This window comes from Anas acuta, chromosome 3 (genome assembly GCF_963932015.1).
Source record: "Anas acuta chromosome 3, bAnaAcu1.1, whole genome shotgun sequence".
Taxonomy (NCBI): Eukaryota; Metazoa; Chordata; class Aves; order Anseriformes; family Anatidae; genus Anas; species Anas acuta.
Genome location: NC_088981.1, coordinates 45927415 through 45951291, shown reverse-complemented (window position 1 = coordinate 45951291; position 23877 = coordinate 45927415). Strand labels below are relative to the sequence as shown.

At 35.4% G+C, this 23877-nt stretch overlaps 1 protein-coding gene across 4 annotated transcripts in view; it reads right to left on the bottom strand.

Annotated features, from left to right (window-relative positions):
- Positions 1-23877, bottom strand: part of PDE10A (phosphodiesterase 10A) — a 366309-nt gene that overhangs the window by 4700 nt on the left and 337732 nt on the right. For all 4 annotated transcript variants that reach the window (XM_068676942.1, XM_068676940.1, XM_068676941.1 and 1 more), the window contains 6 exons: positions 23636-23786; positions 21370-21525; positions 17932-18104; positions 15210-15321; positions 12461-12541; positions 6351-6439 (listed from right to left, as the gene is read on the bottom strand). In XM_068676942.1, the coding sequence (XP_068533043.1) occupies positions 6351-6439; positions 12461-12541; positions 15210-15321; positions 17932-18104; positions 21370-21525; positions 23636-23786 (762 nt within the window). The remainder of the gene's footprint in view (positions 1-6350; positions 6440-12460; positions 12542-15209; positions 15322-17931; positions 18105-21369; positions 21526-23635; positions 23787-23877) is intronic.

Genomic DNA, 23877 nt, shown 5'->3' with positions numbered 1-23877 from the left:
AGATGCAAAAGAGTCAAAGAGGTAAAGCACTGTTCATAAACTTATAGGGATTTCTTCCTAATAGTATTGTCTGCTGTATTATACCTCGAGGTGTGGCTTTATGCTGTATGTAAGTGCCAGTATGTCATCACGCTTTTATCTTCATTATATTCTTTCACCCTTTGCCTTCAGTTATCCCATTTTATAATTCTGTGTGGCTAGTTGACTATGTATAAACCTATGGCACCCTTCCCTCAGACTGAGCCCTGGAGCTAGAGGCTAGTATGTGCTTCCATTACAGATTTGGAGTCCTCAAAGGTACAGAGAAAACCCAGCTGGAACCATGTCTGTAGAGACTCTGAAACAGCAGTCTGCAGACAAACAGTCCTCCTCACTTCAGACATCAGGGATTTTAAAACAACTTGCTCTGGTCCTTTTTAAAAGCATCACAGAGATTAGTATCCTTGCCAGGAAACTTCCCTCATCTGAAACCACAGAATCAAATTAGGTCTTCTGAAACTTTTTCACAAGGGCTGCCTGACAGTATATAATATGTTGCAAGACAACATCATAGTGTTAACTTTCAATTACTAATGTGGTGATTATAGTATCAATCTTCCATAACAAGAGTACCCATTTCCATTTTTTGAGACAGAGAGACAGATTTTTTTTTATTTTTTTATTTTTTTTTATTTTTTTAGTGACTCACAGCCTGGCCAACCCCCAAGACCAAATTTTAGTTTGCAAGCCATAAAATATTGAGAAATTAAGCTGGTAGTGTAATGATCCAGAGGGAGTACGGACCCATAATCTTACATGGTGTGCACTAATATAACTCCAGTGACTTATAAGTCAATGTTGATGATACCCAACATGATGATGATGAGACCATACTTTGCAACCTCTGATCCAAATCTGACATTCAGTTTTCAAATGCAGAGACAACGAGCAAGCTCAGATGGCCCTTAAAAATCTTTAATAAACAAACAGAATGGTAAACCTATGAAGGTCCTACATGTTGTGTGTCATGTTATTGTTATTATGTCTGATTATATGTGGCAGAACTCTTCTGATTTTTATGTCATAGTTCTGCTGAAACAGTTAAAACATAGCAAATAATGAGCTGGAATCACAGCGAACAGGTAAGAAGAGAAAATGTTGCACTGTCTGGGGTTGGGAAAGGAAGGATCTGATGAAATCTACCAAAGAAAGCTGGTGCCCTCTAGGGGAACAGCTACATCATTTCTGCAGGGAGATGGAAACCTGGTCTTCTAGTGCTCCAGGCCAACTAGAAGACACATAGCCAGCATTAAAAAGGCACTGAATGTCAGCTAATACAACCAAGTACCAAGGATTACAAAAACTGAACCATCAGTATTCCTAGCTCCCTTTCCCAAAACTGGAAAGTAATGAGGAGAATTGCAGCCAAAAAAAAATTGTAAATTGTATGTACTTCAGCAACAATTCAGACACCTGAATAAGGCACATGGAAAAATGTTTTAAAATATTTGGTCAGAATTAAAGGAAAAAAAAATCACTTTGCCTCATCCTCAAAATAAATATACTGCTACAGATTTGTCACTTTGGTAGGCCTAGTGAGTACATAAGCTACAAAACACTCATATGAATTATTCTGGAAACTGTAACACAGGTGGCTGATAGTTTTGATCCACAAAGAATACATAACATACTAAGAAATATTTTCAATAAGAAGATAAATATATTATAGATGACACAGTATTTTAAAATGTAGAATAAATTATCAGATCAGACAACTTTCTAGATTCTTAGATACTACCTTACCTCAGGGAAATTGGTGACTTTTTTTTTTTTTTAATTTACCTTTATTTATTTACTTATTTAAAGGTGTGGATAATACGATTCATTTGCCTTTGTACTCCCATTGAAGCCCTGGCTCCCAAATGTCTAGAATAAATGCTAGGAGTCTCTCAAAATAAAAACCTTGATGCTGAAATGCTGCATTGGCTGCTTCTGTTGCTATTATTTGCAGCTGGTGTCTGCATTCCAAACGATTCAAGGACGCAGCAGTTTAAACACTGTGTTCCAAGAACGAGCACTGCTCGTGAAGGGGTGATATCAAAATCGGTCCAGTCAGCAGCTGAGGCAATACCAAACAGGAATGAAGTTGTGTTCCTCTTATGACACTGAATAACATTTGCTACTCAAAAAAAAACTGTAGTGCAAAATCAGCTTTTTGAAACATTCTGGAGTAACCTAAACCCGGCAGGAACACACATTTTAGTAATTAAGAAGTTGAAGTCATATCTGTGTTCTTGAATTTTTAGTCTGCATCTCCAAATCTGAACTCTCAACATTTTCTCCTCAATCCCCACAAACAGATCACTTCAGGAGGGCCTGCAGAGGGTAATTTCAAGTCAGAGCAATTGAGTTCTAAAGCTGCCAAACTGTTAATCAGAAGATGTTAAGCTGTGGTATAAATTTTCAGAAAGCTCTTTAGTCTTATGGAAATCTTAAACTCCATCCATACATCCATGCACCAGTTCTGCATCACTGCAATCTAAATTAAGGAAAGCACAAGATCAGGGTGGAAAGCTGGGTCTGTACAGAGCTCTTCACAGTCCAGAGATGATGTCATTGTAGCTTTCAGAAATATCTGTATCATATATAAGTTCAAAGCAATAACTGCAATTTCTAGAACAGAAAACATTCACATAATATATACCAGGAGACTGGTTGATATTGCTACAGACATCATATATTTTGTGGAGAAACTTACTATTGAAAACATGTTACTGCTTAAGTTTCAGAAGTATGATAGACTTTCCATCTAGAAAATAAGTGTATGTGGATGCTTGATACACTAAAATTCAAATTTACATCTGAGAACTGAAAGATGGACCATCAAGTATTACAATCCACTTTTGAAAGTAAGTCCATGTGGCTAGAAATCAAAAGATATGGGTCTTCCAAAAACCTTGATCCTTGAGGTGATGCTGTGCCAACCTAACCACTCAGCCTAGCTTCACAGCTTCAGTTCTCATCAAGATGAATAGCAATGCTTACTACTTAGCAAAGATACTGTCAGGCTTACAGAAATGTTTCTACAGTACCTACAAACCCATTTTTAAGACCTCTCATTTGACTGTACTAGTAACTTTCTTTACATTCACCACTGGGTTTTCTTCATTAATAATAAAAGCTCTGCGAGATATTTTTTGTATAATTATAGAATATTTTGAGTTGGGAGGGACCTTAAATATCATTTACTTCCAACCCCCACTGTCATGGGCAGGGGCACCTTCCAGTAGAAGGTGGAATGTTAGAAACATATAGATACAGACTTTAGGAGTAAAATTATACCCAAATGTTGACAAGTATGTAATTAAAAAATAAAATCAAAATTCACATACATGTTAAGCAGTTTGATAATATTCATTAGCCTGAGTAGAAACAAGCAAGTGAAAACACTCATGGTAAGCATCCCTGAATTTCTAATGCTTTGCATTATACATGATGCTGTTTAGTCCATGGAAAACAGTATGAAACTGGTTCTGATTGAAAACATGGTTATGCAACACAGAATCTGTATTCCAGTTATATGGACTAAATAAGTGACCATTTAGTTCTAAGCTATCCATACAGCTGAAGAAACATTCCTTCAAATAAAGATTACAAATCCAGCAGTTAGAAAACTTTCAAGATCTGAGACTACCTCTCAGTTAAGTAGTTGGATGAGTCACGACCTTGTAAAGATTGAAAGGATTACAAGTAGTTCTATAGTTTACTTCATGTTCTCTGATTTCACACTGAAAGTAACTCTTTTTCATTTGTCAGAGTACACATGATTCAATTATCTATAATCAAACTATCAACAAGTATATATTAGGTCAACGTGGCTCAGGGAGTACACATTCCTACCCTGTATTGTAACTCTGAATTCCAAAACAAAATTTGGACTTTGATAGAAACACACTTTGCAGCATTTTGAAACTAAAGAGTTTAATGCTGTATTACAATTCAAGGAACTACTAAAATATGCACTTATGAATACTTCCACAATACTCTATTTAAGACAACAAATTACTGCCTATTATTTTCTGTACATTGTTACTTTCATAACTTTAAGGACAGAAGACACTACTATAAGTATTGTCTACCCTGACTGGAAAAGACAGGCCTCAGCATTTTTATCACAGTAACTGTACATCACTTGTGTATCCCTCTTACCCAGCATCTTTAAAAAGTATACCATAATTTGGCTTATGATCTTCAACTGATGTTATTCCAAATATTAAAAAAAAAAAAAAAAAGGCATTCACCATACAGTTTGAACATTGGGGCTTCAGCTTCCAAACAGATAGTCCACATAGTCCAAACACATTACCTGCTAAATTAATAAGCTTTGTCTAATCAGAAAATTTCCCATGGAGACAGCCTTTGTCATTCTCTCAAATTTTTTAGTCTCTTGCTATCAAGTGACTAAACCCATTCTTCAGGTCCTTTCTTAATCTTCTTGTATTTGCTAGCATCTTTATCTACTCTTCTAAAAGCACATACACTAAACAAAATTCCAGCTGTAGAGGCACTAATGCAATAACTACAGAGGTGTACTCTCTAATCCAATGAAGTATTTCCTTCCTATCCATCTAGGGGTTGCAAAGCCATGACCAGTACGGGGAACTTAGAGACAAGTGACAATTAATTATTCCTAGATACTCACCGTTTTTCATAACATAGTCATTTGCCCCTCTGTACAGATCTACATAATTTTCTCATAGCTATATGAAATAGTATCTGGCTGGAAATGAAATTATTTTGCTAACCACTATGTTAAATTTTGTGATGGTTGACTTTAATGAGGCCCACCCTAAAAGCCTCTTGTCTACTTGAAATCTTAGTGAAACACTAACTCTGCAAATACATGACATGGGTTGAATTTCAACTGACATCCAGAGGACCAAATGAACAAAAATGATGGAAGCTTTTTAAAGTCTCCCAAACATTTTAACTGTGACTTAAATATCTCACATCTGGACACAAGACTGAAGGTCTCCAAATTTGAAGGAAATACAACAAAACTTCACTGAAAAACAAAAATCAGTGTAATAATAAAAACATGGTAGGACATGTAAAAACATGGTAAGACCACCTGGTGTAAACAGCACCTGAGATAACCAAAAAAGGTTACTGACAGCCTCACCTTGATATGCAGAAGATGAGGACAGGTTGGATTTCTTAGGATTTGAAAAAAAGATTTTGAGAAGGATGGAAAGTTTTCTTTGTTTAGAAGCAGGCAGGAGGGAAATGAGAACAGATTAGATTGGAGAGAAGACAAACTGCAAGTTCACGTGTGCATGAGGCAGTGGTTTGCATTCCAGTATTATCCAGAAACTAATAAATCCAAAATTTCACCATGTTTTGTATACAGTGAGCATTCTTCTGTTACTTCACATAGCACACAAGGTCAGGAAAGTGACAAAGAAAAAGCCCAATGCAAGCTAGGACCACAATAGAAAAAAAGTTTATGAGAGATATGCTTTTAAGAACATTGAGAAACTAAACTCCTTGGATGTGACTAAGGAATGCTGTCAATTTACCAACCAACTGCTTTCCTTAGAGAATACTGATTAACCTGAAACTGGAATATTTCTGTGGAGTATGTTGATTTCAACACATGTTTTGTCAGTGAAGATTGCTGAAGTCCAGGATATGATTATTAGACTGAACTACCTATAAAGAGATTCACCATCATTCCAGGATAGAAGCAGTCAATTGGTGAAGGACACTTTCCTCTCCTCCAGAAGATCCCAAGCTACATCCTTACTGCTTAGAAAGAAAGTTGCATTTGCCTTTCCATATCCCAGTGGTACTGCCCTTATGCTCCAAATTACCAACCAGTCTAAATTGGTATGCTTTTTTCTCTTTTTTTTTTTTTTTTCCAGAAATGTTCTGACATGAATAAAGCCACATGAAAAAAAAAAAAAAAAAAAAAAAAAAAAAAAAAAAAAACTTTTTTTTTTTTATGAAACAGAATTCTTGTTTTCTGCCAATCTTAGTTGTGAGAACTATGTTGAAGTAAAAAGGACACAGTGAAATTGCACTGAAGCAACATGGATAGAGATACATAATCACTGAAATTGTTTCTCTCTGAGTACTTTTGGCATCAAACACATTTTAATCAACTGTGTCTGTAGATCTGCATTGGATAGTCCCAGCCAGTAGTTATTGCCTCTGGGTTTCTGCATAGATTAATATGAGATATATATCCCCCTTTATCTGCATGCAAATTCTCAAATTAAAGGTTTGTTTTTCCAGACAAACTAGCCAAGCATGTTTGTTTTTTCTTTAACCAAGCTACCTGCTATGCAAAAACTTGCACATTTACTCACCTGCATGCTCGGAGTAGTGGCCCAGTTGGAGGAAAGATTTGTGCAAGCGTCGTGTAACATGGGATGGCTACAGCATTGTAGAACCCAATCTATGAAAAACAGCAATAAAAACAAGAATAGTTAATTGTTACCAAATTAAAATACTAAAAATTAACAGCCAACTAGAGTAAAGCTGTTGACTACCTATTTAATTACTGCTTATTTTAGGACTTCATACTTCTGCATCTCATCTTAATATATAAAGACTTAGAATGAACATTAACAGTGAAGTGCTTGACAACTGCAAGTTGCTTTCTTGCCTCTCTCTAATGATTATGGTGGCTGCTTCAGATAACAGACCTGCTATCTACAAGACCTTTTGCAATTCTATTGATTTAATTGATTTGCTCAGTGTCTTTCTGGCTTTTTGGTAGCAGTAGTGGCAGAAAATAGGTGTAGATGGCAGAGTCATTTTTATAGATACTATTCTCGTGATGGAAAAAAAATATTTGAAAGCAGGAAATTTGTGCAGCATTTCCAAAATATGGTTGAGCTCTGGACTTTACTGATGTATGTATTCCATGGCTCAATTTACTTGAAATGCTACATGCTTCAAACCTTCATAAAGTTTCTGTTTTCTTTTCATGTACATAGTGGAGAGATATATTTTTACCATTACCTTATAAATCTGTTCAGAGAACAAACACATTTTCAGTGATATCAGATTCACACAGACTGAGAGCCTTATGACAGCTACCATGTTACAGGTGATCTACCATGACACATGGGAATTTTTAGAAAATGCTACTTATATAAAACCAAGGATAGAAGTTTGAATTCAGATTCGTTATAACATCATTCATTTACCCCAGACTCTCATGACAGTCACTGTAGTCCACTATGATCCCTTTCTTCGGGAGAATTTTTAAACATGTCTTACTGAAATACCATGTGTACTGAAACCAAAGTATTTGATAAAAAAAAAAAAAAAAAAAAAAAAAAAAAACACCTCTTGTTAACAGTGTAAACATTATCCCTTACTCCAAAATCAATGAGCAACTCTTTTCCTCACTTCCATCAATAGATTCCTCCCATGTCGCTATGTAAATAAGTCCCTTTTGTTTTTTGTAAAGAAAAAACATTTCTCTGACCTAAAAAGACCTAAGAAGACCTAAAAAGGCCTAAGAACCCAGCAGTCTGTGTTATAGTAATTATGGTGTAACCAATACAAACCAAATGCAGAAGAACATAAGGCAAAGTACACACCACACAGAAGTCATGTCTGTTCATCGTTTAAAATAAATAAATAAATAAATTTCTATTTTGCATACTGCATTGTTTTCATTCCCCCCCCCCCTTTTTTTTTGGAGGGTATTTATTTTATTGGAAATTTAATATTTAAATTTAAATATTAAATATGGATTTAGTTTCTGAATAAAGACAAGCTTATTAAAAATGTCTCTTTGCAAGAGTTTAGATTTCTGACCAGAGCAAACTCACACAAATGTTTTGGTAAAAGGATTAGATTGCCTGAATACATAATTCTAGACTGAGTTTTATGTTGCCCTGGCCAGAGAGAAAGCCTGAAGTTCATTCGGGAATAAGTAATCCATTGAAGTCACTGCAGGAGAGGCAGCATATGTATATCCTGGGATATATAAGAAGGAAGAACTAGAAAATATCTTTTGTTTCTGAAACAAACTGCTACAGTCTATTCTATTGTGTGTATTAAATATATTTATAGCTTTAAGAGCTGGATCTTTACTGTTCAGACAAGCATTTCAAATAAGAAATCACTCCTAAAATTTTATTTATTTTATTTTTTTATTTATTTTTGCATAAAACTTCTCATTTTCAACCTGAAAACTATATTTCTGAATTAAGTTGCGAATGGTTGGATCTTGTGAGCCATTTCCCACTCCTTCATTACTCAGGTTGCTTTGACTTGCTTATCTAAAGTTCACTGCATTGTTTTGTCATTTCTACTTGCCTCACAGGTTCCAAAATTCTTAGGCCCTGAAGATGAGACATTTACAGGTCCAATGGATGCCAAAGCAGAAAACACCCTTCAAGTGTGTAATCTTGGTGTAATCTGAAACACTGATTAAATTCTCAAGGAAGGAGCAGAAAAGAGGGTGAGGGAATCCTTACTGAATAAGGAACAAATCCTCAGCACAGGCTCCACAGGAAGATACCAAACTCAGGGAACCCTACAAAGTGTACTGCAAAGGGCAACTGATCCAACCACTTAGATGAGTATCTTTCAACCAGTGAAAGAGCCAACCACAGAACTATTCTCATTAAAGATGAGCTTTTGAGGCATAATTATTTTTTCTAATTGCATGTTTATACAAATCCTCATTTCCTAAACATCATTGTCATTTAAATAAAGTTGAAATGCTTTAATTAAAATCCACATAAAAATATGGGATTCTGAACTCATTAATACTTTCTGTTAGAGCCCAAGGAAATGGATGATAATGCTCCATTAAATTCTTCTGTCTCTGCAGAAATATAAGAATGGTTACTTTCACAGAACTATGTATGTCCTAAATCTCGCGTTTTGCTGTAGCATTGTTGTGAGATATAGCAGGAGCAACTAAACTCTGAAGTTGACTTTTAACCTCTTTATTTTGCTTAATAGTTTACTATTATACTATTAAGAAGCACAGAACAGAGCACAATGTAAAAGAACCTATGAAGATTCTTTTTAAAAGAGAAAAAAAAGTTTATTTCTCAGACCTGTACTTTCAATTCCATTAACAATTCTTTCATAAACACCCAGAAGAGTAAGTACTATATGTTCTGTAATACCATGTACTTTTCAAGATGTTCAAAGATAAATAATACAGTGTGTGGAAAAATAAACTAAGTACAGAAAAATGTTTCTTCTCCTACTAGACTTACACTTGACACATGAATTCAATAAATTACTGCCAATTCCTTACTATAATAAGAGTAATAGATTTTATGCTAAGATATGAGATAGCATACAGGGTTATTTTTCAGAATATAAAAATTTCCAAACTCTTGCTTAACAAGTAATTGATCTACAGCATTTTTGATAGTTTGTTGTTTCTATTTTATTTTAAAATTATTGTTCCCTTCACAGTTCATGAAATGCTTTGTGATAGCCATTGACAATTACAGTCTCAGAGGCCACTAAAAGTAAATAAAATCTTATATGTATGTATATAAATAGACAACAGACCATTTGCTTTTCTTTGTTCACACAAACAAAGAGCTAGCTTTATTGTTTGCCCAAAACAGCTTACTCAAAGACCTTTTCTTCTTGAATTTATGTTTACAAAATACCTATTTTCACTAGGAAAAGCAGAAAAAAAGCAATAATTGCTGCACATTTTGCTACATATTTGTGCTCAGGAAAATCAATACACAAACCCTTTGAGAAACAGACAATTTAGGCTCTTAAAAATATACTACTTATTGCTTATCCTCAATAAACTCCTCTCATATTCCTTTTGTTTATTTTTAAAGAAATGTCAAAAAGCAATGTCTGTAGTTATCCAAAATAATAATGAAGAAGTATTGGCCTAAAATCACTATATTTGAAATAATATAATATTATAAAATAATATAATAACGAATATTTGAAAATCTGTACCTGAGTATTTTGACCCGGAGCAAGTGAAAGCAATAGTTAAATTTGTAAAACAGTGAAAACTTTTAGCTAACTTTAAACTTCTAGCAATCACTGAGTTGAAAAGATGTCATTGACTTCTCAGAATTTGATGTTACTGCAGCTTTAGGAAGAGTTACCAGTAGAAAAAAAAAAAAAAAGAAAGAAAGAAAAAAAGGAACAGTGACTTTCATGGTACTTCTATAGCTCACTGCAAATCATTCATGCCCCATCCCTCCTTTATGAAATCTCAAAGAAAAAATAAAAATAAATAAATAAAATAATAAAAATAAACAGGAATCAAAATGTAGAGGCCTCTGATTACACGAGTGTATTCACACAGAGGTCTGTGAAGATCTCTGTCCTGCTGCAGGGACAAACTGCTTTTTCCTTGAGTTGTCCTCCATGACTTTACTAACATTGTTTTAAGTATTCCTTAAAATTTTCCTAAGACATATACATTATATGATACTGATCCTGTACACAGTGTCTCAGGAAGGTCCCAGAACTTGCAAAGGGTAGCACAGGCAACTGCTGGTGATCACCAGCGTCTGAGCTTGGTCATTGGCAACTAATCTCCTGTGTTATCTTATCACATATCACCACGTAATTGATGCCTTTATAGATTTTTTCAACAACCATTTTGACAGATATTAAAAATACTTGAGAAAGAAACTTTACATCCTTTCCAGAAATGTCATTTAGTCTTATGTGGGACTGATAGTGGGATCGAGTGCACCCTCAGCAAGTTTGCAGGTGACACCAAGCTGAATGGTGTAGTAGATAAATAGAAGGAAGGTATGCAATCCAAAGGGACTTGGACAAGCCAGAGAAGTGGGATCGCATTAACCTAGTGAGGTTCAACAAGTCAAAGCACAAAGTGATGCACGTGGGCCAGGGAAATCCCAGAGAGGAGTTCAGACTGGGAGAAGAACTCACTGAGAACAGCCCTGCAGAGAAGGACATGAGCATTCTGGTAGACGAAAAGCTCAATATGAGCCAGCAGTGCGCACTTGCAGCCCGAAGGCCAACTGCCTCCTGGGCTGCATCAGAAGTGTGGCCAGCAGGTCAAGGGAGGTGATTGTCCCCCTCATCTCTGCCCTTGTGAGACTCCACTTGGAGTACTCTGTCCAGGTATGTAGCCCCCACCACAAGGATGTGGAGCTGTTACAGCAGGTCCACAGGAGGGCCACAAAGATGAGGGCTGGAGCATCTCTCCTACAAAGAAAGGCTGAGAGAGCTGGGGCTGTTCAGCCTACAGAAGAGAGGGCTCCAGGGTGACCCCATTGCGACCTTTCAGAACTTATAGGGGACTTATAAAAAAGATGGAGAAAGAGTCTTTACTCAATCAGATATTGACAGAACAAGGGGGAATGGTTTTAAACTAAAAGAAGGAAGATTTAGATTAGATGTCATGACGAAATTCTTCACTAAGAGGGAGGTAAGGCACTGGAGCAACTTGCCCAGAGGGGTTGTGGATTCCCCATCCCTGGAGGTGTTCAAGGCCAGGTTAGATGAGGCCCTGAGCAACCTAATCTAGTGGGTGGCATCCTGGCCTATGGCAGAGGGGTTGGAACTAGATGATCTTTGAGGTCCCTTTCAACTAAAAACCATTCCAGGTAGGATTCTATGATTTGTTGCTCATTTGTCTTGCAGATTGTCTTTAACACATGTGCTATTGGCCAATACCAACACTCACCTGCCCCAATTTGCACATTAAAATGTCATGATGTGTTAAATACTTCACCATATGCCAGAAAAGAGACATCTGCCTTTTCATATCTTTGGTCAGTATTCATGACCCTCTATGTTTTCTGATTTTTTTTTTTTTGATACTTCTTCAAAATTGTACTTGATGTAAGGATGAGACCGCAGTTCCTAAGCGTTTACCTCCTTTTACAAAAAAAAAGTATCCTACCTCCTTTTACAAACACCATACAAGAAAGAATATACTGTATCCAAAAGCTTTTCAAGCTAGTATTTTAACTACAGTTCTGCTACCACTCCATGGAGTTTTTACTAAGGGAAAAGAAGAGTGAAAACAAGCTGTAAATCACTGCATTGGGAATTACAAGAATAAAAAGAGTAGTAAGGTATAATCAGAAGACAGACTTCATTTTTCTCATTGAAATTTCATGATGATTTTCATGGCAGAAGTATTGTATAGTGCCTAAATCACTCCTGAAGCCTTATCATGTTATAGGAAGTGGAGCTATGTTATACAGTAACATGTATAAGTATGTAATTCAGGACAGCAACAAAAAATTTACTATCATTTCAGTAATGTCTTTGCAAACAAGTTTTCCACTGTTAAGTAAAACAATAAAAAAATAATAATAATAAAAAAAAACATTTTGCATACAAAGCATGGAATTCAGCAGCTCACATACCCTAGCATCAAATGCAATATATGGTAATATATGGAATGCTTTTCCATACATGTTTTATTAATACTATAAAGCATGTATGATTTTACAGAAAGAGTTCATACTTGACCCTGAGGGACTTCATCTTTCTTGTCTCTGTCCATCATAGGAATAGGCTGAATACCCGTTTTCTTCATTTCATCTCCCTGGAGAAAAACAAAGAGAGAGATTAGGATTATTCCATTTTCTACTGCATGTGGATCTAAAACTCCAGAATTAAAAGTAATGCAACATACTAGTCTAAGGCAATCTCAGAAAACTGCCTAAGGAGAGTCTCATTTTATATATTCACCTAAACAATAATGTAAATAACAGATCCTGAAAATCAATTTTTTGAGTAAATGTACACATATTGTCCTTGTTTGCAAGGGTCTATCCATAATAAAAGGCAATTGGAAGAAAGAGAAGGAAAGAAACAAACAACAACAAAAATGGCATAAAATACATCAGATTGACCAGTTCTATTCATAGTTAGTCTCACCTTTGAAAACATTACCCGTTTAAAGTGCTATAATACATAGACCAAAAGAACATAACTCACCCAACCAAGGCAAAGATGAGTAAAGCAGATGAATTTATAATGTACCCTCTTTGTCAACAATCCATCTTTTTGACCAGAGATGAGGAGCATATTTTTACATAGCTGTCTGTCAAACAGCCTCCTTAAGTACACTAATTATTCTACATGCATAAGAGGAATACTGGGAAAAAGCAGTATAGCCAAAGACCAGATCTATGTAAAGCGCAAGTGAAAACTGTCTCCTTCACAGAGCAGCCAATACACATTTCTGAACAGTATACTGGGCCTGAACATGATTACTTCTTACAAATCCATAAGTAACTGGCTAAATTCTGTAACAAGTTGAAATTTTCAAATAGACTTATGCTTCAGCTGCACTATTAAAACAACATAGGTGCTTAATCTTAGCTGAAAATACTACCTATATTTGGTTTCATTCAATGAAAGAAGATTGGTGTGACATACCACAAAATTGATGTAACCTCTTCTGCAGTTATTATTTAACAATTACGTAAAGGAGAAACATTATAAAAAGACTTATTAATTCATTCCACATATTAAGATTATGAACTGAAGTAGTAATTAGGAACAACATTGTGTCATGTGTATAGACTTTACTTTCCCCCACCCCCCACCCCTGTTATGTAACAATTTCTGGAGCAAAATTCAGTCTAACCTTTATATTCATATAGCTTTCCTAGAATTTTCTCTATATTTGTCTTGGTTTCCTGTTTTACAGAAGCATTTAGAACTATGGTTGATTTGTCAGCCATCCTGAATGGATCACAATGTATCCAACTTCTGTTATATATCAGTTTAGCAAAATAGCAAATAAAGAATACAATTTCTGTCAAAAATGTCTAATCTACGTTTGTTCCATGAAGTAGCATTATAATATAAGATGTACCTTTATTAAATCAAATAAAAAAAAACAACTTAAAATCTGTGCAGGCTCAGTTATGTCCATAATTCCATCTCTAATATTGCTGAGTAAGAAAAATCAACTTGATCCTTCCCTTTGCACTCAGTCCACAAGACTTGCAAAAAAATATTTTATTTTAATTATTTTAAAGTCTTGTAAGCAAAACAAATTTGGCATGTAATTAGTGAGGTACATCAACATTATGCCTCCATTATATGGCTCATAAGAACACTCACTCTCCAGTGCTGACATTTTAGAAAGTGAATATTGAACTATAACTTTGAGCTTAAAAAGTTTACATGTTTTAAACATCTTATCATAGACTGATTTGTTCATAACTAAAAGAACTAGAAAATTTAAATAATAATAATAAAAAAATAAAACAAAGACATGCCATACACATCTTGAATTTCTTAATAAACATGCAACATGCAAAACAGACATCTCCAAATTATATGCATGCTACATCATATCTGTGGGCCTGATTTCCACTTTACACCTATATAAAACAGAAATAAGCCCACTGAATTCTTTAGACTTCCACATGGCACATAAGAGAAAAGGGCACTTCATGATACACACATGCAATAACAGTCTTGAAAATACAACGTTATCTTCTAAAACCACACAATTCAACGATATGCAACATGCTCAGAATTTATTCCTCATACCCCTAAAGAAGTCACTTTTTCACTTTAAGAATTAAATGATTAAATCATTCCATCCTGAGCATAAGAAATGTTAGAGATTGTATCTTTATTTCTGGATATGATTACAGCTCAATGTCATGTGTCAATTCTCAGTACATCTTATCTGTGGAGTAACATTCACTATATTAAAAATCAGCTCTCTCTCTTTGAGACCCAGTTGTTGAGCTGGGTCACAAAGATGCAAATGGTGGGATTGGAAAAATTGAAAGGATTGCCATATTTGCTTTAGCATTTCCTGGATTCACGCTATTCATGCTGCAATTTTATGTGTGTGTTTTAAGGCAGTTGGTCTGGAAGCTGCTTTCATAGTTTGCATTTCTAGAATACAAATAGATGCTTCACAGCATTACTCTTAGTGACTCAAAGAAGAAACAGATTTTCTTGTATGTTCTGTTAGGACATTATTTCTGAATTCATCTTCAACAGAGAGAAAAATTGATACCTGAAAATTAGGAAGCTAACTTAGCTCTTTAAATAGTTTCCAAGAAAACAACAAAACACATGCCGGCTGCAAAGAACAATCTTTAATATGTTATGAAAACATGTAGCTGTCAATATTTTTTTTTATTTTTCTTTTTTTTTTTTTTTTAATTATTATTGTTATTTTCCTACCCAGATATTTTCTTTGATAAAAGAAAATGAGAAAACAAAAATGCACATACCTCAGCCCAGAACTCTGCATATATATCATTGGCTGTTAGTCTGGTAACTGGCCACAGTTTTGTTACAGAACACAAATCACAAGCAGTCATCATCAGACCAATCACTCTATCTCTAGAATAAAACAACATGAAATTGTAAGTTTGGTAAAGACTTAATTACCATATCCCAAGGTTTTTATTTATCCTTTCTCAGTTCAATCAGCAATAAAGTGTAAATACTGCAAAATTTCTCCCATCTTGCTTGTTTCTTCCCCACTTGTTTATGATTTACAGGTATAGCATCACCTTTTTTTTTTTTTATATATATATATATACACCCTGTATTACTTCATTGCTTGCAACCAGTTCATCTGTAGAATTAAAGGAATATATAGGAATACCTCTCAAAACACTCCTGTGCCTCTACTTCATTTTTTGAGAATACAGTACAAGTCTATAAATAGAAAGATGGCAAATCCTGTTGCTGCATTTCTTTCCATTATTTAAAGAGAAATGAACACATATTCCAAAAGTAAGAAAAACTAATTCTATCTCAAAGATCTTAATTTACAAGTAAGCTCTCATTTCTTCCTCTGCTTCTTCTCAAAAGTACATTTTACTTTTTCTTACTTCTGGCAACAGCCAGTGACTGTATCTTCTGTCTCAGTTTCTGTCTGAGAAATTATTCAAGAACTGCCTTAGCAAACTGTGTTGTTGATCTAAATGCGAGGTCTGCTAAAGCAATATTGTAGCTTTAAAGAGTAAGGTCTCCACAACAGCCCTAATACTGCAATAATCGGAGTACACCTATGGTACATGTATATTAAAAGAGAAGTCATTGTATATTATTATTGTATATTAAAAGAGAAGTCAATTCTCCTCCTAACAGGACAAGACTCCCATAAATAATTCCATCCCATACACTGAGTAGCCTATTCACAGAATAATTGAAGAGGATTGGTAGGATTATAATGATCATTACTAAAAGTAAGAGTTTTTGTGTTTTCTTTTCTAGCACTTCTCCATTACTCCTTTAATCTATTGTTTGTGAGTGTCTTATAAAGAAAACTGTCAAATTAATGAATGAATTAACGTGATTTCCATCTGATAGACACCTGCATCTTTGTTAATACCTATCCCATGAAAAAAGCACACAACTTGCTAACTTTCATGCCAATGTGATGGCAGTCATAGAAGCTGTATCAATAGAAAAATTACCATTGAAATACACAAACACAATGTAAAGAATAAATAAAAGCAAAGTACAAATTCCCTGAGTTATAAAAGAGGATTCTTTAGCCATGGATTCTTTAGCCATGTTACCAACTAATGCTGTATCACAGGGCATGTGGTTTTGCACTGAAAATGCTTAAAGGGAGCAGACAGGGTAAAAAATTTAAACATAACAGAATATTCAATCATATACCAAAGAGTTGTGCAATATTCAAAATTGATAATCCCTAAGTTCAAGATTCCTCATAAGTTTCATTTTGAGGTTATCAGGTCCTAATATACCTTTAAGATTTTGAGGCTTGCTCAAGCCTGATAAACTTAAATTCCATACTGTGACTTAAGTTTTAATACAAGCTTAAGCTTTTATTTAAGTATTAAACTGTGCTGTGATAATGTATTCAGAACTACCAGCAAAACCTTTTAAATTCCTCAAACAGTTAAAGAAGATCCAAATTCCAAAGTTCTTTTTGATAAGAATCAGAATCATGACTCAATATACTCTCCATTTTTTCTCTGCCTTAGATCAAGGCCATTTTCCAGTAAAGAAGCTATCAAGGGAGTATGGTACAGAATCATAGAATCATTAAGGTTGGAAGACACCTTCAAAAACATCTGGTCCAACCATCACCCTACTACATATGTCACCCACTAAACTGTAGTGCTGAGTCAACACTTTAATCAACACTGTTATGAGACATATCTGCCATCCAGGGTACATTATGTTTTGCTTATGTGGACAAAAAGATTCATGTCTATATGAATATGAATATTTGTATATTTTGAATAGTTTTAAAACTTACAACTATCTTAATTCACAAAGGTTGAGAATTGACCAGAATTCATTCCTGTATCTCTGTTTGACTTAGGGATTTTTTCTGGAGTCAAATGTTTCATCACAACAGAAAGTTATGTGAAAACAGTAGCTGATTTGGCTATTGAATTATGTTCAGGTGTTGTTAGCTGCTTTATGGAGAGGCAAAATGATTAAAGAGCTTGATTTTTTCCCTTCCAACAATGAAGTGGAAGTGACTTTGCTTCTAGTAAGGATTAATCTTTCAAAAAGCATGCTTACAGAAACATAATTATATTGACATAAGAATGAAATGAAATTATTATGAAATTATTATTGCACTTTTTTTTTTCCCTACTACTTAACTGCCGATGCACTAACTTCCTGGTGCAGATAATATGTCAGTGAACTGTGTAGATGAAATCCAAAGCTAGTGACATGCAAATATATATATATACATGTATATATACATATATATATATATATACACACACACATATATATATATAACGCATATATATGTATATATATGATTACATATTTTACACAAAGTTGGTGTTTGAAATCTCATCTGTAAGATCTCTGCCTACAGAGAATAGTTTTGGTTTTTGTTTGTTTGTTTTTTCCTCTCTTACAATTCCTGGTTGTGTTCTGTGAAAATAAAGGTTTTTCATTCTAAGACTAATGCCTTAGTAAATTAAATCTGGTTTGCTGCTTTACCTGTGTGCTTGGTTCTTAAGGTTTAATGCTCCCGCTTGATGCAGCTCTTCAAGCTGTTTTCTATTTCCAAAGTACAGGGCAAGATCTGTAGCAATGATGGCTTTCCGGATAATCTCAAGGACTTGCTCATATTCACTGGAGCTCAGATTGGAGAAGACATTGTGCCCTTCCAGCTATGAAAAAGTAAAAAACCAATAAAAAGCACAAGCTCTAATTCTGAGATGATTTCAGTCATTACTTCACCAGACAGGTTACAACAGTTCTACAACCCAATGACAATTTTTGTTGCAAATTCAGATGCTGACAGCCTGAAATTCCCATTTTTATCATTGTTTTTTAAATGCTGTCATGAAACCTATGACTAAACCACTGATTTGCTTTGGGGATCGCTCCCTCTGTAGCCTGAAGGTATTAATAGAGAAAAATGATAGCTTTTTCTGCTGTGATTTATAAGCACTACATGTACTGCACTTCCAGACACCATTAGCTGGGAACTTGTGATTTAATCCTGATCCAGAGTATTGCACTGCCAAGCTGGTAAATCGAATGTCTGATTCACTCTGAAGAACAATTTTTGATATTGCATAATAAGTAATACAGAAGAAAAAATATCCAGTTTAAAATCCTAAAAGATTTTAGTATGATGGTGTTACCAATGACATGTGCCTGCAATTGCTTCATTTATTGATGCAATATTCTCTTCAGAAATAAAGTTAATTTCAGTATGTTAAGGTATAAAAATATTTAGGGGGAAAAAAAACCTTCTTTGTTCAACCATAAATTGACTGACTGATAAACTAAAGACAATGTCTTCCACTATGGAGGCTCTGGCAACATGACACTTTCATCCCTTTTCTGTTTCCACTATGTATGACTGCACTTTTAACTGACAATATCCATGCACTGTGATCACTCCTAAAGCTGTAACACATTTCAAGTCAATACTGTTTACTGTTTCTAAGCTTTTGAAAGCAACTTGTCAAAAGTCTTCCTACTGTTGAAAGGAAACAGAGAAAAATATGAAAGAATGAACCAGCCATGTCAAGGTGTGGACATTCAAAAATAGAAAATATTATTAAAATATAACAAATTCAGATGTGTTTTGACATTTAATTGGCATTTGGGCTGAAGCTCATCAAAAGTTTCCCTGACTTTTGTCAAGCATTTACATAATTTTTTCAAAATAATTCTTCTATGGTACAAATAGGTTTGGTTTCTCTCACCATCCGGAACATAAATGTCATTTCCCAACATTTTTACTTGGAGAAGAAGATTTATTGTGAATAATGAATAGAAAATACAATCTGTCTGTCTCAATGCTCCTTTGACAGCCTCCTAAGCTGTAGTGCATGATGTTAAAAAGGAAGCTCAGAACATTTTAACCCATCATCAACACTTTGGAACCAGGAAATTGCTGCTATTTATTTATTTTCACAATTTGAGGTTTTGGGAACTCTGTACTCCCCAACCTTGTTGCATAACATGCTATTCACCCTACTAATTAAATTATGCTAGTTTGGAGGTGTGACTTCTAGACTTTAGAAGTTGCAATAAGAGGAAGACTGTTGTGACAAGTCTACATTCTACTAGGACCAAAAAAAAAAAAAGACTCCATTAAGTACCAATAGAAGCTGCTGGCTCTGAGCACGTCACATAGACTTCTGAGAACTACATGCAAAGTACACAAAGTACAGCTCCTAAGATTTTATTCTTTCTCTGCTGAGCTAGAACTAGTGAACAGAACCTTCTGTAAGTATGGCATACAACAGAATTACAAGTGGACAACCAAAACACCTATAAAGTTTCGAACAGTGAAAAATCCTACATGTTATTAACATAAAATTAAAAGTCATTGAGATAAATCATAAAGGGTTGGATTTTTATTTTTTTTTCCATAATAGTCCTAGAAATATACAGAAAGACTTGATTCAACTGAAAAAACACCAAGTCAAAAAGGCTGTTCTCATCTGCCTTTGCTGTTAAATATCACTTATTGGCACCTGGCTAGTCAGTGTCTGAATCCACTCTGTGGATAAATGGTCAGGGCTACCTTTCCTCACTTATATATGACTGTGACAGCCAAGGCTAACACGTAGCAGGGAAGCAAAAGGGTTCCCCACCTTCTTAGCAAATGGAACTTTCATCAATTGCACTATTTCTGCAGGAAAAATGCATAATGGTTATTAAAGAATGAATGAAGTCTGTTTCACATAGCCTTCACATAGCAAGTTCACTGAGGAACTTGCTCATTGTGCACAAACTCACATGAAGAACGAATACTAAAAATCTAATGCCATACCACCACCACTGAAGGATTCAATTACACCCTCCCACATGGAGGAATATTCAGAGATAAAGCTTCCATTCTCTGATGAAATGTGTATGATACATAAAACCATAATATCACAAGATGTGCTTCTGAATACAATACAGAATATGTATGTTTCCTAAAAGGTGATTAGGCATTTAAGAAAATAAATATCTTCCCCCTGAAAGACCAGAAAGAAAGAAAAGTTAACAATGAATTAGTGGCACACTAGTATGGCAAGGCTATGCATCAGGTGTGTGCACAGTAAATTAAAAACAGAGAGCACAAGTATATCATGAACTGGCAGCTGTTTCACTGGTGAGAGTTCTCAGTCTTCTAACTGAAGATGAACAAATTTTTCAGTGATGAGAAAATATTTGTGTGTCAGCAACACACTTTGATTTCCCAAAATATATTTGCATGCTTTCCTCTACTTTTCTGGTAATTAAACATACAGACAATTTACCTTGTAGTAGGAACTATCACAGAATATTACCTTACTCATTTTATTCCAATTGCTGAAGAACAGCAACAAAAAAAAGTGTGATAACATAATGAAACAAGCTGAAACTTTTCATGCGTGCAAAATTAACATTTGCTCCCATGTAAAGAATTTATGCATACTTCATGCCACACATTTAATGTTCATGGAATTTATTACAGCAGGTTTTTGTGCTTCTCATACAGACTTTTGACAGTTCTTTAGTTTTTGTTAAAAAATTCAGGACAGTTGAAGACTTTGTTGAAGCACATTTTACTGAAAATATGTAACTAAATGAGAAACTGATTTTTCATTTTCAAAGTTCTTGTTCCATAGGGTTGTAGAAGAAATCCTTATTGATCCAGAAACTGACAATTCAAAGGAAGACCATAAGTATAGACCTTCAAATGCACTGTATTTCTATAACATCAAGATTTTGGGAGAGCTATGTTTTGTGCTATTATTGAATGCTTGGGAGCTAGGTTTGCTGTAATAAATCAAGGCAAATACTTCTTCCACACTTCTAGATGAGCACTACAGTCCAGAAATAAAAATAAGCATGCTTCAGAAAATCTACTGGCTAATGATGTGACTCCTATTTCCAACACCAGACTCCAGTGCACAGAAGATACAATTACAATAATCCTACCTGCAGGATGGATACAGTCTGCGAGAAGTGGTGCTGTTCCATAGTTGATGTGGAATAGAGAGCAGCTAGAGGGTGATCAAATTTCTGAAGATAGCTGTTGCTGTAACCTCTGTGATCCAGGTCATGACATAGGCATGCAACTAAAAGACCTTTTCGCTATTAAAAAGTGAGAGAGAGAGAGAGAGAGAGAGAGAGAGAGAGAGAAACAAGTAAGATGTATTTCCCTATGCCCCTAGATGTCACTCTCTTACCAAAATACTGTAATTGTCGCACTAGAATTACACTGTCTTCAAAAAGTACACAGAATCCTTTGTGCTACGTATCAGATCTAGCAGACGTAAGCTTTTCTGTCTTGCCCCGTAAGCTTAATTCTCCTGTTGTATCCTTTACAGCCTGCATTTTTTCCAGTCTTACAGCTTTCATCAGCCTGTCTCCTTGTCCCAGATAGTTCTCTTTGTCTAGCTCATCCCAGTCTACACTTCTCCGGAAGTCATTCTTATCTGTTCTTCAGAATTCCAGTGCCTAATTCCAGTGCTTTTCACCATGAACCCACCTTCCCTGCTTCCCTGCTTGGATCTTTGACCACTCCTACCTATTGGATCTGTTTGTCTCTAGATCGCAGTCCCTTTTACAATGTTTCATACTTCTCTCCCCATCTCTAAATCTAGATTCAAGGCACCATTCTTCACCTGACATCAGCCCATCCTAGTTTCCCAAATTTTCCCCTTTAGTAGCTTCCTGTACTCTTGCTGTATACTTCTCCAGTCTCAAGAGAGGAGACTGCCAAAAGGAGCTGAAGGGGGTAAGGCATTTGAATAGGTGGAGGCTGGCTGGAGCTCGTCAATCTCTTGGCTAAGAGACTGTTCCCATGTCTCTTAACAGCTGCCTCTTTTGCTCCCCCAGTCCCTCTCGTCAAGAATCATAGAATCTTTTAGGCTGGAAATGATCCCTCAAGATCATCAAGTCTAACCATCAACCTAACACTAAGAAGTCCACCACTAATCTATGTCCCTAAGCATCACATCCATATGGCTCTTCTGTACTTCCGAGGATGGGAAGTCTAACACTACCCAGGGCAGCCTGTTCCAATGCCTAACCACCCTTTCCATGAAAGATGGGGTTTACTACTTGGTTAGCACTGAAAGGTATGAAACCTTTAAGTATTCCCTGAGGGTGCAAATCCACACATTTTTGTTGTTAAAGAAACAGTGATTTTTTTTCAAATATGGATAACTTTGCCAACTTCCAGTACTTGCCTGGTAAATGCCACTTTCCTATTTCAGTGCCAATTTTCAAGTCCCTGCTTTAAAGCAGAATACACTAGACATTTTCATATGAAAGACCACCAAATTTTATTTTACTCTCATACACTGCACAAGAACCTGGTTTCTCCTAGCATGCTTATCAAAAAGAATCAAACAATTATGGCTGAAATTTCCCCAAATGAATCTGCCAGATGAAGCCAGGAAACTTGGAAAATTACAGCTCAAATGGCTAGTATTTGGCAACGTTATTAGCAACTGAAAACAGGTTCTCCTAGTTGGAAGTTTCAGGCAGCATTAATAAGACAGCATTCCCACAGTACCTGCAGTAATTCAGAAGAAAAACATGTGGCTGATCTTCACGGTGTGTTATATAGAATTTAAGCATTCTAATCATTCCATTTTATTATCAAAAATTCCACAGCGATCTACTGAAAGTATATTTTTTCTGAGTTTTCTAAGTCCTTGCAGTTATCTTAAAAATACATACACACATGCTAAGTAAACTGCTGCATAATAGAAGTTATATTTTAAGTTATATAACATATTTGGACAACTATTTTCCTTCCGTCCTTCCTACTGCTCTGCTTTACTCACATATGTCAACCAGCTCTGCAACACCAAGACTTTCTCCATTGTCCTCCTACTCAGGACCTCCCAGATCTCACAGGGCCTGAGATTCAGGGTGTTTCCTTCCCCTCAGCACACATCTGACAGTTAATTGAGTAATTAAAACAAAGATTGTGGTTGTGAGTGGGCAGGAAGAACCTTAAAATGCGGACACAGACTTATAGCAAATCTGCTAACATTTCTTCAGTGTTACGAAAAAAATATGAAGGAAACAACAGAGTTAAAGAGTCTGAAGAATTCTTTTTTCCTCAAGCTCCCTACTCATATATATATACTCTCTGCCCAAGCTGACAAGAAAACCTCAGCATAAAGAAAGCACTTATGGTTGGTACCTCTAATGAAGTCTAGTAACTGATACGAATCATCTCACCTACCTCCAGGTCAGTGAAAAGCCCCTGGTTGTTCTGAAGTATGGCATACATGCAATGTGCAACTGTAACTGCATGCTTCCAGTTGTGGTAGGGCACACGGCGATAGTTCTTCTTTACAGACATAGTAAATCGGCATAGCTTTTCAAGTTCAAAGCTAGAAAATAATGAATTTGGTGAGAAATAAAAATAGAAAAAAAAAAAAAATAACCAACAGAGGAGTGAACATGACTCATTGCTTATGAGAG